This window comes from Anas platyrhynchos, chromosome 7 (assembly GCF_047663525.1).
Source record: "Anas platyrhynchos isolate ZD024472 breed Pekin duck chromosome 7, IASCAAS_PekinDuck_T2T, whole genome shotgun sequence".
NCBI classification, from domain to species: Eukaryota; Metazoa; Chordata; class Aves; order Anseriformes; family Anatidae; genus Anas; species Anas platyrhynchos.
This window is the reverse complement of record NC_092593.1, coordinates 16,650,292-16,668,405: the sequence shown is the minus strand read 5'-3', so window position 1 is coordinate 16,668,405 and position 18,114 is coordinate 16,650,292. Positions and strand designations below refer to the sequence as shown.

Sequence of the window (18,114 nt, the reverse complement as noted above, 5' to 3'; positions counted from 1 at the left end):
AGCTCGCATTCCTTCTGGGCCACGGGGCAGTGTGGAGCTTCCCACAGCTGTGGTGATCCTGTGCGTATGGCCGCGTGTCCAGAAAGCGCGGGACCGCTTGCACTTACACATGCCAGGTGCCTGGAATTTGCCCCTAAGTCAGGCAGCTCTTCTGTTTCCATCTGTGGTTAGGCACGAGTTGGCTTGGGCTTCTCCTGGTGCTGTCACCCAGTGGGAGCCAGTGGGTGCAGGACTGGAGCCTCTTAGCAGGGTTGGACAATAAAAGTGTCTGGAAAGCAGTCTGTAAACGCAGGGCATGCTGGATTTCTCTTTTCCCCAAGTCTTGTAGGAATATTTTCCTTCTTTACAGGTTGGTTTCCTGCTTGTGCAGTAATACGGGATTGTATTGCATGTATCCTACTAAGACTTGGCTTCCCCGTGGAATTGCTCGACCAGGGCTTCTTGGAAGTTTCAGACCTGCTGGGGATGGCAGCTCTGAATTGTTGGCCTGGGAATTAATGGCATCAAGGACCTTCAAGATTTTTGTTCCTAATAGTCATAGGAGTATGATAGAAATCAGTGGGGTTCCCTGTGCATGCAATTTTGGGGGCACTGAAGTGGCGTTACCTGGAAGTTTTCTTTGGGGTTGTGGCTGGTCTTGAGAAGCAGACGTGCTGCAGAAGCACAGCACATTTAGGAGTTACCTGATTTGACTTTTTTTTTTTCCTTTGGAGTGAGGATCAGCCAGACTGAAAAAAGGCTGACTTACAGCTCTGGTATTTGGTGTAAGCGGGGTGGGAATAGTTCTTAGTTGATTCAGTCTGACCACAAATGTTGGTTATCAGGAGGGAGGTGATGGATTTGTTGCAGCAACATGGAAAAAAAAGCCCAGACTGTACAGAAGCATGCTCTTCCAAAACTTCTTTGTTGTCCTGGCAACTTTACGTGGTCTGTCACTTGCTATTGTACCAGCTGTGGGTTTTAGGAAAGTGCCCTAGTTGCTGCTCACTTTCCTTAATTATGAATTTGTTTCTATGGCTTCCCCTCTGGCCGATTTGCTCTGTCTTTAAACACAGACATGTGTTGGTTTGTGTACTGACTGCTCCCCTTCCCCTTGCTGAAGATGCTTGGTACTCTGCGTACACTGTTGTAGCAGGGTGTGGGTTAGGCCACGGTCCCCAATTCCTGGGACAGAAATTGCTCCTTGGTGATGGTACCGAGACCGTTGCCCCTTTGCTATTTTCATATCCTGATCCCGCTGACACCTCGGAGGGGTCTGACCACCTTATGGAAACGTCTCCTGTGTTAGGATGAGCAGCTGCCACCTGTGGTTCTCTCCTGCTTTTTGCGGGGATTATTATGTGGGTTTATTTTTTATACCAGGTTGTGTGTGTTGCCTTGTGCTCACATTAACAGAAATGAGGTAGGTTAGCTCCTTGAGCTTGAACTATTTTTTCTATGTTTTATGTTTTGTTTAGTACCTTGCAGTTGCTGAATCTTGTGGAATGGGTCCCTGAAAGAACCTGAATTTCTTGGGGGGAGTGGGGCTGTCAACCCAGGTGTGTCTCTGAGCTTTCGGGAGGCCTCTGTCCGATATTCTGGCCCGCAGTGATGGCCTTGAGATATGCCCACTGAAGGTAGCACAATGGTGTCTGAAAAACAATAAAAGAGAGCAGAGGATTCGCCTGGTCTGCCCGCAGTGCCTCTTTCTGTAAAGGAGGGATTCACCCTCTCATGCTCTTGGCTAATTGGATTTCTGAGGTTACTGTTCCGTGTGCGGGTGAAAGGTATGGTTAAAAAGCAGCCCAAATGCAATAAATATACATTAAAAACAGTTACACTGGCATATTGCACAGCCTCCTCAGCAGGCTTAAATGAGAAAATGCTCCTTGCTGGTGCCGCTGTGTGAAAAGCCAGGCTGCAGAGAGTGCAGCATCCCTCACGAGTCCTTCCGAGACCTTACACAGAATGCAGCCTTCCCCTGAATAAGTCTACTGTAATGAAGTTAAGGAAAAAATGTGTACTTAGCTCCTGCCAATATCCTAGAACTGAAATTGCAGCTTAGGAGAATGATTCCTGTATTCCAAAACATTTTCCTTGCCCTCACAGTCTGAAAGCCAGTGTTTAAATCATGCCTTCAACCACTCAAGTAAGATGTAGAAATAAATATTGTCTGAGCTCCATGAGATGCTTTGTGTCTGTTATTTGTGTCCTTCTCACCTGTGGTTTAGGTTACTGTTGGTATTTTCCTAAAAGTTTTCCTTATGCTGTTGTGTATGTACATGAGGGATGTCCTCCAGGTTCTCTTGAGACAGCTTTCCCTGGTAACTTCAAGGTTTTGGGACCAAATCCTTCCTGATTATACTTCCATTAGCATATTGCCCAATGTTATTTAGTCTATGTGGACTTAGCAGGGAACTGGCTTGATTTTTTTCTGTAATTATAATTTTTCTTGAATGCCTGTGGATGACCTTTTAGAAGGGAATGAGAAGATGAAGTAAAATCATTTCAGGCACGAAAATGGTGCACTTAGAACGTTTCTAGCTATAAGTCAAGCACACAAATGTTAAAATTGCAGTGTTCACCTATGCCACCGTAAGTTTATCATCTGAAGTGTAGGTACACTGACCCAGGACTAATATTATCTGGTGGTCTTTAGTGGTACATGAGCACAGCGTTTCCCCCGCAGCCCCCTACCTTTCTGAATGTACAGGATCCATAGCTCATTGGCTAAGCAGCTGCTCGCTAATTTGTGTTCTGCTCATTGCATAATGCCTCCTCTTACTGTGCTCCGCTTAATCCTGCTCGGAAGGCAGACTGAATATATTTCTTTGTGAAGGAGAGGTTTGTGAGGCCCTCAGAAATAGCTCCTACTGCTCTCTTCGCACCCAGATCCTAGGTAGGTCAGTGCCCCCGCTGCAGCGCTGAGGAAGTGGCAGTGCGGGAGGGGAAGGTGATGTGCCAAGACGACAGATTTGCCCAACAGCAGCGGCACGGCTGAGAAACGGAGCCAAGCTCTGTTACAACATCGTGCTTGTAACCCGTCGTGCCGTTGTGCTCACCTTTTCTTGATGGTCCTGTGTCTGTGCTCCCAAATTCCTCAGCTTATTCTCCACCGAAGCGGCTTGTCTGGATGAGCTGGAAACACGCTGGCTGTGCCCTCCGAGCAGTGCCTCGGTCCCAGGGGAGGCCAAACCCCTGCGGTCTGCCTTCTCGCAGTAGTTACCTAAGCCACTAAGGCGTGGGCTCAGCTGTCCCTCTTGCATATGCCACCTTCTTCCGCCAGGAGCTGTGTTGGCTGCAGGAATGAGAGCACCACGAAGTGATCAGTTCACCCTGCTGACCTATATTGAACGCTGCTTATTCTTACAAGTATTTCAGCATGCCTCAGGGAAATGAAACGGGTACCTCCATTCTTATTTTATGGTTGGGGAATTGATGCCGGGGAGTTAGATTGAGATTTGCGTGTGGTGTGGCTCCCCCTGGGCTCTGGGAGCTGTAGAATTGCAGAAGGAGCAAGGATAGGACCCTGTTTTGCAAGGCAGTGTTGAGTGGTCATGACTTTCTTTTCCTGCTATCCATGCCTTGTTTGCACACGTTTCAGCCATCGCAGCAAATGGAGCAAGAGTATTATAAACATTCTCACTACTTCACCTGCTTATATGGAGCAGATTCATCCAGTGTGCTGAACAAAATGATGCTTTATAGGAAAATAAAAACGATCTTTAATTAAAAAGAAGAAAAGATGTGGAAATCTATCATATTTTCATATGATAGATATGAAAATAAGCTAGAGAGGCAAATGATGATGAACCTAATGATGAAAAGTACCTGAAGTGTGGCTGTCCCTGGCTTATGTAAGTTTGCATGCAACTTCTTGTATTCTCCCAGGGCTTGTTGTGTAAAATGTTTGAAGGATTTTTAAAAATCAATCTGGAAAGAAACAGCAGAAGTGCTGTTGTACATACATACATATGCAGAGACCTCTGCCATTTGAGCCAGGAGGGTAACTGATAGCAACAGCAGGTTGTCATCTTCTGTAAAATAACACTAGCATGGTGCTAGTGACAAGAAGAGATGCTTCACAGATACTTGCAGATAGTAGAGGGGTGGTGAAACCCAGGAATTTCTCCAAGGAACTCAAGGGCTTGTCAAAAAAAAAAAAATCACAGTTTTTAAAAAGCAACATATTTTCCTTTTCCGTTTGTTTTCAAGGTGAAATTATACGGGAAGGGCTGAGCCAGTTAGCCTCTGAATGCTGTATGGGGAAGGACCCACTCCTACGCTATTTCGAGCTGCTTCTGACAGATTCTGTACAGTACACCAACTCAGTGAGTTAACCTGGCAGAAAATTAGTAACTTTTTTTTTCTTGCCAGCCTGAAGGGCTTTTAAACGACCATGTATTTGTAGGAGCATTGGGGTAGGCACAAAAGATAGGGTGGAGTGTTCCGGGAGGAGGGAGCAGAGCTGTCCCTTTCAGTGACAGCTAGCTGCTAGGTTGGCTCAGCTATGTCATACAACTGCACTGTAAAAAAAAAAACAAAAAACAAAAAACAACGAAAACAAGGCACGATACATTATCTGAAATAATTCTACAAAAATTCAGCTTTAGAGGTATGCTTGCAATATATCAAATTTTACAAAATTCTAACAAGTTGGTGTGAAGTTATAAATCAGCACAAGTACTTACAAGGTGCTGGCTAGCCTTTGTTTTGTGTAGGGCTTTCTTTCCCGTCTACAAATTCATCTGAGGATTGAGTTTCATAACGTAAGGGCAGAAATTCTGCTCTTTTGGGTTAGCTGTGCAGTGGTAGAGATTCAAATATACATTCTCAAAACTACCTGTTTTCTAGCAGGTTGGGATTAAGTGCCACCAAATCAGTGGCAAACCAGCTTTTTCTCTAGATAAAAAGCAACACTGCCTGTGACTTCTGTAATAGGGAAAGTGTGTTTGCTCCACTGGTAACATCCCTGTGGGTGTTGCAGTGCAACTGGGCTTTGCTGACACGGTCTGGAGAGCTTCTGATGTGCCTGCTTGATGTTAAACCGTGCTTGTGCTGGGCGTGATCAAATACTGCATTTAGAGTAAGCAAGGTGGCAAGGATTTTCATGCACGGATAATTTTATGCACAATAAGTAGATTTTCGGTGAGTAATCCTGTTGATTGTAAGAGGACTATTCACAGCTCAGCGCGAGCGTAAGTCTGGGTGGGATCAGGCCCTGCGCTGGCACGTGTTCAGCAACATGGGGCGTTTGGAAATAGCTGTGCAACAAGTCTTAGGAGTGTTTGTATCGTATGTTGCATTTCAGGATGCATTATTTTTATGATCTGTGAACCCGTGCACAATGATTTATGTTTGATCACTTTTTCTGTTCTACAAGCCATCGTTTTAATTCATCCTTTCAAATGCTTGCGTGTTGATTTCAAAATGTGTTTTGAAAAACTGTGTTTCCCTTTCCATTTGACTGCATCCGTACCTTAATAATGCCGCTAAGTATCTTTTCTGAGGTGGGAATCCTCAACATGTTTCGTGAGCTGATAAGGTTTTGAAATTGCTAGTAGGAACCTGTGGAATTGCGATTTTTTCCTTCTTTTGGAGAGCGTTGCATTGAGGGCAGTTTTATTAATAGGAATGCGTCACCATAAAACGTGACCTAGGCACGTGTAGTTTTTAATGTGCTATTAAGCCATGTTGCTATTTCTTTCTTCTTTTGCATTAGGAATTGCAGAATTATGTGGGTTTTTTGCACTGCCTTGAGGATATAGATACACATTGCACCTCTAAATTTAGCATAGCCTGTAGGTACGTCTGCGTGGCAGCTGTACCTCCTTCATTTGCATGTGTACATCACACTCGGGCTGCAGGTTCCCCATACACCCATCTCTAATCTATGCACTGCCTGCAGCAGAAAGAAGCAGCCCCTTTCCCTTCTCCCTGCCTCTTCCCTTGCCCATCTCCTGTGCTCGCTTCCTGCCTGCCCCTGTGACCCGGAGGACAGCCGGTGGCTTTGCTGGTGGCCTTTTGTCCAGCTCCACTCGTGGTGGCACGGTGACAGTCGCGCTGCTCAACCTCTGCATTCGGGTTGCTGAAGCCAGAAAAACATGGTCAGAGGGAGTCGGTGTCGGTATGTGGTGTTGGGATTTCTCTCTCGAGTCTTTGTTAGGAGCCTTCAGAAGGAGCTACAGTTCAATCCAGAAAAATAATTGAATTTTACCGATTTCTTGTCTCCTTCAATCTTTCATTCTAGTTTGCTTTGGAAGTATGGGAAGAAGTTAATAAAGGAAAGAAGCAGAGAGGGATATATACCAAATCTTGCTTTGTAGTGCTTGAAGATATACAAGTCTTAAAACAGCAGAGATTTTCATGGGAAATTGTTTACAAATAGAAAAAATCCATCTTAATGCTTTTGCATTTTTTTTAAGTAGCTCCTATAGCTCTATACAAATAGACATTTAAATGCACACTATTTTCTCTATCTTGTCTCTCAGTTTTTAATTGTCCAGTGTACTTTTTTTTCTCTCTCAATCTTTTAAATCCTACCCATAGAAACTTCATCCAGTACTGCACATAAAGATGCATTTCAGAGGTGAACCGCAGCAGTATCTCGAGGTGCTTGCTATCATTAAGTAATCCTTTGCTGCCTGCTTCAGAAAAGAAGGGAAAAAGGCGGAGTGGAAAGAAGTGGAGAAAAAGAAGTGGAAAGAGCAGGAGAGTGCATGGCACTCCGGTGGCTAACAAGTTGGAGCACTTGCCTTCAGGGGTGCTGCTCAACCTTAGTGCAGAGCAGCCACCATCCCACCAGCCTTTTTATTTTTGTTTTTTACCTATTAATGTTTTCTTTTGACAGTATTGCAACTTTTGATTCTGAATTGGAAAGGTTGTCACGCTTCTCATTTGCCCTGATGTGGTTTAGGTGACTGTTTCTATGATAGGAATGTTGTCTTTCCCACTCAGCTCTCCAACTTGCTGCACCAGGGATCACTGGAAAAACTGATGTCAGGGGTACTGAAACGAACAGTTCTGAAGGACTGCCGTAGGCTTTGGCACGGCAGCACCTTTTGAAAAGGAGCACGTTCACTGGCTGTAGATGTTCTGCGAGCAGCTGCTGAGCACTGTGTGAAGAGAGAAGATGCTGAGATGATCTGATGAGACCTTTTCTATGCAGTCCCTCCCCAGCCTCTTTTTTTCTTTTTTCCTCAAAATGGGAGCTATATATTCAAAGAAAATGCTAAAATTATGCGATTATTTGGTGGAGCTTAATAAAAGTTCTGCAATTTCATTGAAAATGTCTCTGCAATAAGGATAACAATGTTTGATGCCAAGGGAAGTACTTGTGTATGTTCATGTATGCTTTGTGTTATTGTAACTTTGCTCAAGATAATCTCAAAATGAGTTGATCTTTATCTCACAGATGCATCTTGCACTTGAAATATTTATTTAATCTTTGCAGGCTTGGTAAAGTGAGCTGCTTTGAATGCTTTTAACTTAAATTTTCTTTATCCCACTGTCATTCTTCCAAGAACACTTCTCCTCATCTTCAATGTAAATGATAGGATTCCTTTTATGTGAGCCAAAAGGTGTCAGATGACAAATTACCCTTGTTTCACTGAGATGGTGGCAATTGGGATACTTCTCATTTGAATTAGTAGCTTATTTGTGTTTGTAGTTCTTCTTTTTCAAGCAGTACCTGATGTCATATGACTTACACCGTGCTTCATCGCTTAGAGTACGCAGCCTAAGAATACGCTACGAGTTCTCGTTATTTCTCTCTGAAAAGCCAGATGTTTGAAAGCCTGATTCAATAAGCAGCACGCTCACTGTACCAGCAGCTGATATGACTCAAGATCATGATTGGAAAACAACCGAGTGCTTGCAGTTGCATGACTCTGCTAAGTCTACTTGGCAGGGTGAGAACGAAATAGTTTCCCTTCCCCTGGCAATTCAGAGCTCTAGTGAGACCAGGACATGCCATCTAGTGCCCGACTGTCTTCTGGGCAGCTGCTCTGTCTTGCCAGCTCCCCTATGAATCTGCCCGTCTCTGTTGGCGAGAGCAGCAGCTCTTCTGCAGCCTGAAATGCTCAGGTCTCTCTATTTTCATTTGTCTGCCTATCTTCCTGCCAGGAAATAGCTTTGTATCCAGGATTTCCTCAATTCATACCTAACTTCGGGGTGAGATGGCAGTATGCTCCATGTGGAGCAACCGTTTCCGTGAGTGGCTTGAGCAGAGTGATCAGGGCCACTGTGTTCTCAGACTTGATGCTGTTTTTTTTTCCTTAAATCAACTTGAGTTCTTGTATCCCAGTACCTGCACATACCATTCCTCTAAAGACTGTTCTGAGCTTACACTGTTGCATTTCTGTAGCATGGAACAAAAGTGCAGCAGATGATGATCTATGTAAGATGTATGCTGAGAGTGGATAATCTTGGGATAAAGGCTGAAATGAATAAATATATCTGCTCATTTTCCTTGGAGTCTATCTTTCATTCTACATATTTAACATGCCCTACCAAGAAACCTTAGCTCCTTTGCACCATCCTTTATCAAATAGTGACTCCATGGGAGACAGATTCTCAAGACCTTGAGTTCCTTCTCACATTTCTTACTTGACACAGGATCCTCTGCACTGATAAAATGATAAATTCACCCTTATGTTCTTTTAGGATCACTAAGGTCTGTTGCGCGATCTCTCTGGGAGACCTGCACTGGTAGAAAAAATGCAGCCTTTGTGCTATGCCAGGGTTTTTTTTTTGCTTCTATTACTGCTGAGAAACTATCAGTATGATTTCCCAGTTACCTCCCCAAAATACTTTATGGATTATATAATGTCTCTAGGTGGCTGTGTGGCATGCCAGACATCCGTTTTCTCTTGAAGATGTGAAATCCCATTCTCTTCCTATAAAGTGGATTAACTGGGAGTAAGCTTGTCACCTAGCACTACCTGAGCTCGCTTACGACATTAAGGAGTTGTCAGTACTTGAAGACAGATGCTTTGAAAATCAAGAGAAAGACTCCAAACTTCCTTGTGTTAAAATTGCAGAAGAACAGAAAAAGGACAGATAACAAGCAAAAATGCTCTTAACAGAATTTTTCCTCTTCTGCTTCCATCACAGGCTTTTTTGGGTCTCTAAAATGTTTTTGTTTTTTGCATAGGAAGGGAGATTATTAAAATTGTTGATGACATTGTCATATATAAACAGATTTAGCTTGGTGACTGCGTCCTTCTGACTTGTGGCAGCAGAAGGCTTATTAAAAAGACCTGTAATTGTCTGAAAAGCTTCTTTCTTTGGTGTGCCACTTAAATAGCTGAAACTCGGAGAAGTCAGCCCGTGCTGGCTATCAGCTTTTCAGTGATACAGTCAGAAATTTGGAACATCTCCTGGTAGGGCATGGGAACAAATGTTATTCCAGTTCTGTGCTATATGACATGAGCTGTAACTAGAAGGTGTTAATGTGGAATTTCTAAATTTTGTTTTTTAGAAAAAATGAGTGAATTTTACTTTAGGAAGAAGATTAAGAGCTAATAGTAGTATTGGAAGCAAAGTATAATGTAGCAGAACTTCCAGATCATTTTCAGCTGGTTCTCTGGTAGCTTGTGTTCCTACCCAGTACGCTAGGATCTCACCTGCAGAAAGGCTGCTCCGTGCTTTGTAAGCTCCCTGTAGTTCGGCACAAACAAAGCTTCGCAAAGGTTTCAGGTGCATCAAGAATTTTCAGAAGATATTCCTGGTGAAGAAAGTGCTTTGGAAAGCGATCAAACAAGGCTGGTAATTTAAATAGTTGATGTACACTCGTTTGATCCAATCGTTTGGCGAGCTGGCAGTGGGTTTGCAAGGAGCTGGCAGTGGGTTTGCAGGGGGCTGCACTGCCATCCCGTTCATATTGTGATTCTGAATGCGACAAAATCCAAGGGGCTGGTGTAGCTGTCCCCAAGATACGCTCCTGTTTGTGCTTCACCCCACGCTTCCCGGCCCCACTGTGCCTCTGCTCCCACCCCGTGCTGTTGTGTAGCCATTGCCGCCAGCTGTGGGACGAGGCAGGGGTGCAGGAGGGATGTCTGTCTGTCTGTGGGTCTGTCTGGAGCAGTGCACTGTGCAGCAGGTAGGAGTTCAGGGCCTGGGGACTAGCACGGAGGAGGATGGCTCCTGGGACCCATGCAGGACACCCAGAAGTTTTAGCCCTGCCATGCCGCACATCCCGCGGTGTGTAGGGAGGTCCAGAGGGCTGTGTCCTGTCCTAGCAAAGTCACATCACCTGAGAAACAAGGAGGGGACAAGCTGATGCTGCCACCGCCAGCCACAAAAGCCTGCTGCCCTGTGTTAGACAACAGAGGAGAAAGCCATGCCACTTGTTGGAATATTCCACTTGGTATCTGTGCATCACGAATCAGTGTAACTACCGGTATTGCTCTTCACGACTGGAATTAATGTTTCCTGACTAATGCGCCAGCTTAGCGGGTGTGAAAATGACTGCCCTTTTCATAAACAAATTGTACCTCGCTGTAGTCCTTCCTTGACGTGCACGCTTAGCCAGAAAGTTCTCTTTTCTCTCACTCGGGGATATTAAAGGTGTTCCTGCAGCTATAGCATGCCCCGGGGTAGCTGTAACAAAAAAGCATGTAAAGAACAAGGAAATAGAGGGAGCTGGACCAGTAAAACATTGGCATTTCTCAGACAATCAAAGCAGAAAAAGAGAAAAAGGGGAAGAAAAAAACAACATTTTTTGAAAAAATAAGGAGTTAGGTCTCATTTAATCTTAGGCTTTTGCCAGCAATCGGAGGGCACCTTGTTATAAACCTTTTGTCTGAAAGTCTTCGTTGGTGTGCACATGCATGTGTGTGAAAGGAGAATCGTTCCGTGTTGAAGCAAGGTATCCAACTCCCCGCTTCTGGTCGGGTATCGGTGTTAGGAGGGGAGTGCATGTTCGTATGCTGAGTACTGACTGGGGCCTTATAAATGTTTTTAAGTGAAAACTTGAAGCAAGAGCACGGATTGTAGATGTTTACTATTAAAACTTTCTTTGTAGGTTATTGCACTTAAGAATGAACATTGAAGACAAGCTGGGAGGATTATTTCTTAAATGTGGTGGCATAGACCAAATGCAGTCATCCAGGGCTATGGTAGGGATGGGTGCAGTATCTGACCAGTCCGGAGTATCGGGAGACCGGCAAGAGGCAGTGCTTCAAGATCGGACTATGGCGCACCAAGAAATTCTTGCGGCAGACGAAGTGTTACAGGAAAGTGAACTTCGACAGCAAGAGATGATTTCACATGATGAACTCATGGTCCATGAGGAGACGGTAAAAAATGATGATGACATGGATGCGCAAGATAGACTTCCTCAAGGGCTGCAGTATGCTGTTAATGTCCCTGTAAGCAATTTCTTTGTGAAATATTGGAGAAATTACTAGGGAGCTTGATCCGATAGTCTTATCCTACTCTGGCAAGAATCTATTAATTGCTTGTTTGGATTTTGATTATCAAAATATTTATGAATAGATGCTGTTTATGAAAATGTCGTTTGCCTCTGGCTGTGGACAAATTTTTCCAATTAAGTATAATCTTTAAGTATCTGTTTTATAAATATTTTATAATCAGGCTGTTGCCATAAAATTAACGAGTTAAATTGTGCTCTTTTAAATACATTTAATGTTCGAGGGTAACTACAAACCAGAATAAATAGCGTTATGAAAAGTTGCATACTGTTTATGCTGTTGATAGTGCTGTTTAGTTTCTTTTGACGCAGGAAGCATCTTCTTATATGTTTTCAAGCTATGTGGACGCTTAGCAATTGCATTCACGCTGCAGGTTGGACTGTGACACTTCATACATGACCATAAATATGCCCCTCCTTGAGATCTAATAGAAAGTTTTCCTCATCTTGCCCAGAGAGAATACAGATGACTTCCTTTTGAAAGCAGAACGTCTGTCTGTAAAGCAGCACACCATCACTGATAGCTGTCAAACATAAAGGATAATTACAAGGATCTTAAAAGCAGCTAGCCTTATATATAAAGAATAATCCTCGGAAAGGTAGCGTTGTGAAAACACTACTCTGTTAGCTGTAGATCAGGCAGTTCAGCTGTTAGAAAAATGTAAGAGTATCTTGCTCTTCATTGAAGTGCACAATAGGTGAAGAAATATTTTTGGAAAAAAAAATCCCATCATTAGCAATATTTTTGTTTTCTTTAAAAGTACTTCTGTCTTAAATATATACTAAACTATTCCGTTAAATCTTGCATTGACAATACACGGACTAAAGTAAAGTAGGTGTGAAAAGCTGAATGGTTTTACAGATGGAAGTGATTTTAATATAAGAACTGATCTCAAAATCACCACAGATCAGAAGGAAGAAAGACTTTGGGAGATGAATGAAAGGATACATCAAAATGTCACTGTAAAAATTAACTATGCCCTTTTTACTTAAGATTCTTATTATTCCTTTCACTTAAATTTCTGAAAGAATGAAGCCACACGATAATTCCCTTAGAAAAAGGTTTTTTGTTTCAGCAGTTTGTCATCTTCTAAAATTGAAAAATTGCTTTTCTGTAGTGAGAACCTTACCTGAAACTGGCACTTGGTATCTTAACAGATCAGTGTAAAGCAAGAAATTACCTTTACTGATGCATCTGAACAACAGAAACGAGACAAAAAACAAATACGAGAGCCAGTAGATTTGCAGAAAAAGAAGAAAAGAAAACAGCGTTCACCAGCAAAAGTAAGACATTGATTTGGCAAAACCAAGATTAAAAGAACCTGAAGATTGGGTTGACTATGACTAATTTCATTAGCATTTGAAGTAGTTAGGCTGGAAATTGTTTGTTTGCTCAGTGAAGATGCAGTTCTGAAGTTTACCAGAGACCCAAATCAAAACCTGATATAACAGTGTTTTTCTTTGAACTCTTTTTAGCAACATGAACCCTTGACATATTTTAACATCTGTCTCTCCAGGGAGTTCTCTCCAAATATTTTTTTTAAATTATGAGTCAGTAGCTTTGTAGACAACCTATAAATCATTACTCTGTATCAGTCTAATAATAGTTGTGCTTTTCTGTGAGCCTGACAATTTTATATGCTTTATGCATAGTGAAAAGTTTTTAAAAAGAAATCTAAAACGGTAGTTTGGAAAAGTCTAAAAAGTTACTAATATATATAAAATAATCTACCAGTAGGGAATATTCCTGTGGTCATAATCATCTTCATATATGTATTTATTGATATCAAAAGATTCTTATGATAGCTGCTGGTTTGTTACTTCAAAAATTGTTTTGTAGATCCATTCATGAAGAGTATGTATCCCTATATGTCTGAAAATTTAGATTTTCTTCTGTTGAGAGCCACTTCAGATAAAAACAGAATCATTTCACCTCATGAGGTAGCAGTGTTATACCTTCTAGCAACTCTCCAAATCCATCTTCAGATTTAAAATAGAACATATGCTGGAAGCTCTGATAGGTAAAAACCAGTTATATATCATCACACAGAAGCCCTAAAATAAGCCTACTCTGAAACCAACCTAGACTGTGTATGCATTGAAGGAAAACTCAGCCTAACACCACGAAGAATTCCAAAAACTCCTGCTTGTTGTCCTGGGATTGGGACCCTTCAACCCTCCTCAAAGCACTGTCGTATTCTTGGAAAGTTGACAAATTATATCAAATTGGGTGTGGAAGCAAGTTCCAAATCCTTTGCATCAAGGTATTTGTCCTTTTGATAGAGAAAGGCGATGTAGGTCGAGTACCCTCCACAGATCACTTCCATGGAAACATTGCAAGGTAGGAGAGGCATGTGTCCCTCTTTCTACAGACATATACTTGCATGCTTCCTTTTTATCTTCCAGTCTGTCAGTGCCATTCTTTTGAGATAACAAAAGATTGAAAAATGATCAGGAGAATTGTTAAACAGGTTCTTTTTCAGTCTCTCTTCCCCTTTTTTCAAGCTTGTCAGAGTAGAATGGCAGGATGAAGCTGAAGGGCTGACATAGGTGAGAGCCTTCTGCAGTTTGAGTTAGTGTTCCCAGAGCAACAGGGTTGATTTTTCCATCCAAACAGCAGCTGGGACTTTTACAAATGGAAGTCAATTAATATACTGAAACGTCTGAAATTTGTTCTATTAATCTAGTCCTCATATACATAAAAAGTCAGTAGCTCTTATGAATCCTATCTACTTTTCCCCTTCCATGCACACACACATGCACAAGAACACAAATGCATGCATGTACACACACACACACGCTTTTGTTACTTTTATTATGAAAACTGCCAAAGTTTTCTTGATTTAAGACATGGTGCAATGAATGGATGCAGTGGAAGAGCTCAGGGTTAGTTTGCACAATTATTTAAAAAAATCAATATATGAAAAAAATCATAGCAGGTATTTAAATTTATTTTAAATAACCATTTTCATTAGCTGAATGCTGTTACAGTACCTAATTATTATAGTTGTCTGTATCAGAGACTTACTGGAGCTGTAACATACCAACCCTACAAACGTATGAATGTGCTTGTCCTTCAGAGTGAATGCGCAAGAATTTGCTAGCTGAGATTTTTCACTCTTGCTGATTTTTTGATGCAGCAAAATTAAAAATTGTTAAGTAGATCCTATAGTTTTTGCTACTGTGCAGAGATACTTCATTTATTCTGACTCCCTTTCTCATCGCTATCATTATCATAAAACTTTAAACATCATAGCTAATCAAAATGCAGATGTGTTTCCCTAGCAGATTTTTATTTTATATTTTTTAATAACAAGGGACTAAATGTTTTATGTAAGGTTATTTAAGCGCTTCTTTATAGCTCTGTTTTCAGTTAAGTAAGACTTCTGGAAATGTAATTTATTCACTGGTTTTCTTACGCTCTTGCCAGAGATGATAGCGAGTTTGGGTGTGGGTTTTTTCTTTCTTTTTTTTTTGCCAAATTAGAGCAAACCTGTAATGAGCTTTATTGAATAAGATATGGTGTATTTTTTTTTCAGTTAATTTTTTCAGCTTTATATTAAAACAGCTGCTTTGACATCAAAGCAGTTGAGTGTAGAACGTTGAATTGGTCAAGGAGATGCTCTAACATGTAAATTGAGTGAGCAATATTTTATTGAGTGAAAACCTTGGGAGAATAATGATACTATTTTCTTAGTTGTTTGGCTCTGGGGTTTTAGTTTTTAAAATATAATGTTGTCTCCAAGATTGCTGGTATTACGTAGATGTAGGTAATTTGTATGACTATCCTGGATAATTTGTTACTTTGAAAATTGCAATAATGATTTGAAAAAAAGAACATAACTTTTCACTTTTACTTTAAAATGTGATTATCCATGGTTCAGTGCCCAGAGGTGGTTTGGTTACTTCGCGTCCTTTCCAACAGACGGACAAAGTAAACAGTAGCATATAAAATGACTCAGCTGTGAGTAGGGAAGCTCTAAGTTGATTTTCTGAGATGCTTTTGCCTCCGTCCTGTTGAAATACTTCTTAACGTACAATGAGACCCAAGTTGGATTGGACTGCAATTGGAAATGTAAGCTAAAAGCCTAAGAAGTAGCTTTATAGAAATTAGCATTGTTTTACCTGAAATATTTAAATTTTCTGCATCGAAAAAATGTTTTTTTGTTTTTTTTTTGTAGTTAATAAGACATCTTTAGAGGGTAGTGTGAGAACAAATTTTACTCTTTTTAAAATAGATCCTTACAATAAATGAGGATGGATCACTTGGTCTGAAAACCCACAAATCTCATGTTTGTGAGCATTGCAATGCTGCCTTTAGAACCAACTACCATTTACAGAGACATGTCTTCATTCATACAGGTACTGCTTGACTTCAAATTTGTCTTTTCTGCTATATAAAGGGTTGTTTACTTATGTTAAAATGTTTTCAGCTATATGCGGATTTCAGTTTTAAGACTGTAGCAAACTTGGCATCTAAGCTTAGAGATTCCATGCACCAAAGTGTCAAAAGAATACCAGGAAAAAAAAAATCAACGTATGTTTAATCAACTTAAGACCTAACTGTTTACAAGGTTTCTTTTCTTTCTTTATCAGAAAGTAATGGGTTGACTTGTAGCCTAAGTGCCAAAATTGACCCCTTTGTAAAATGTGCTCCGGCTGCTTATTTGCCTGATGAGGTATCTCTCTGGTTCGGAGAAGTGAAAAAGGTACTTACCATTATAATAGCTTGCCAGTATCCTGAATGCAGTCTTATGCCAGCATCATGATTGATCTTGTTCATGAGGATGTTACAGCCATTTCAGATCACTCTTCCATGCTAGTCTCAATGTGATTCTTAGGATCATGGAAACAATTCTGGAGTTCATATACTTAGTAAGGCTAATGTTTTTTGGTACTACAGTATTTTTGGAATTTGCTCAGATGCTGGTTTCTTATAAAGATTTTAATAATCCTCAAAAGTAGTTATCAGAAACAACACTGTGTAGTTATTAACTTATGGATGTGGAATTATATTGTTCAAGGTGAAAAACCATTTCAGTGCAGTCAGTGCGACATGCGTTTCATACAGAAGTACCTGCTACAGAGGCATGAGAAGATTCATACTGGTGAGTATAGTGCCTTGAGTATCTTTACTAGCGTGCTTAAAAACTGTTTCCCCACTCAGGCAAGGTTTTGGATAAGAAGTATGCAGCCTAAGACCCTGTTGTAGTTTGTTTTGACTTAACAAATGTTGTAAGACTTTAAGAAACAAATTACCTTTGTGCTTTCAATGTGTTCCACTTTTCTGTGGCTGTAAAGTGAGTATAAACTGTAATAAGCGAGTTTGAAAGTAGTCTCTGTAAATAATCCCAGAGTGACAAATTTTGAAGTTTGTGCGTTCCTTAAAAACAAGGTTTATTAAGCAGTTCTATCTTTTGTAGTATCAATGTAATGTAGACAACAGGGATTTCCAAATCATATTTTGGTAGATTTTTCTTTTTTTATTAATTTCTTTTGGAATTTGATGGATAAGTGCCAGGACTAAAATGGCCAAAATGCCGAACCCCAAAGGTATTAGTATCAGCTTTACTTCTCGCCTTTTTTTTTTTTTTTGAAAGGTTTAATTCAGAACTGTTCTAAAAATAAGAGTTTTAGTTTAAAAATATCATAGGTCAAGTAAGGCCTGAATTTTTAAGCCAAAGAGAGTTAAAGTTTACACATGTTTATTTTTTATCTTGTTGCACCGCACAAAACCACATTCTTTAACAGGTTTGGCTTCATTGGGTTTTTGGCATTTTGGTGCATGGCCTTTCAATCCCTCTTTAAATATTTTGTAATATGGTCCCTTTGGACTAGATGCCAACTTCTCAGCCTCTTTTACAGAAAAGCAGAGCTGGTGAATGCGCACAGTGTTTCTTGGCTCTAGCATTTAAGTGGATATGAAAGCTACTAACACGCAGTGCAGTGTGTGCATGTGTAAGAGTCGAGAGGGAGAAAAATCTTTGCAAAATTAATTTTCAGAGCAGTGTACAGGGAGTTGCATGCACAAGTGCCCTGTTGTTTATGGGATTTTTGTATCCGAGGTTGCCATGAGTCCAGACTAAGTAGGTTTCCTTCAGCCAGTCAGCCACAGAAGAGTCCTCCATTCTTCTGTCCCAAGTCTTTGTTCTGTTCATAGTCTTTCCTCTGGCCCTGAATTGGTGAACCATGCAGCCTTCACTTTGTGAAGATATTATTCTTGAAAAGAACGCTCATTTACTCTCGTTTGTCTGTATATCTGCCCCTGACTCCCAAAAGAAAAGGCAATTTTTTTCCACATTTTTCAGAAGTGTTTTTTTTTTTTTGTTTTGTTTTGTTTTTTGTTTTTTCCATGATGATTATTCCCTGTACGTGGCTTTGAAAATGAGAGTCTGGGCAATGTAGTTAATTAACACTTGACTGAAAATATTTTTTTAACTGCATTTGATTATCTTTTAAAATTCAGTTTCTAGCTCAAATGACAATTCTGCTGCATTGATTGTAAGCTTTGGAGGCAGGGTTGGGTCTGGTGTTGGTGGGACTTTTATTTTTCAGCTCTTATATACTTAAGTCTTTGTCTAGCAGAGAAAGATCTGCCATTTAACAATTTAACTGTATTGTTATCTGAATTTTTAGATAGCTATGTTTTCCTCCTTTCCTTAGCACCCTGAGGCATAGACTGGTTGTTTCCCAAAAAATTA

At 40.8% G+C, this 18,114-nt stretch overlaps 1 protein-coding gene across 2 annotated transcripts in view; it reads left to right on the top strand.

Moving 5' to 3' along the window:
• ZNF148 (zinc finger protein 148) overlaps positions 1-18,114 on the top strand; it is a 38,389-nt gene that overhangs the window by 7,314 nt on the left and 12,961 nt on the right. The window contains exons 2-5 of one of the 2 annotated variants that reach the window (XM_027461041.3): positions 11,006-11,351; positions 12,572-12,697; positions 15,652-15,775; positions 16,438-16,521. In XM_027461041.3, the coding sequence (XP_027316842.2) occupies positions 11,022-11,351; positions 12,572-12,697; positions 15,652-15,775; positions 16,438-16,521 (664 nt within the window). In that variant the 5' untranslated portion in view covers positions 11,006-11,021. The remainder of the gene's footprint in view (positions 1-11,005; positions 11,352-12,571; positions 12,698-15,651; positions 15,776-16,437; positions 16,522-18,114) is intronic. The other variant, XM_027461042.3, reaches the window with a different exon arrangement.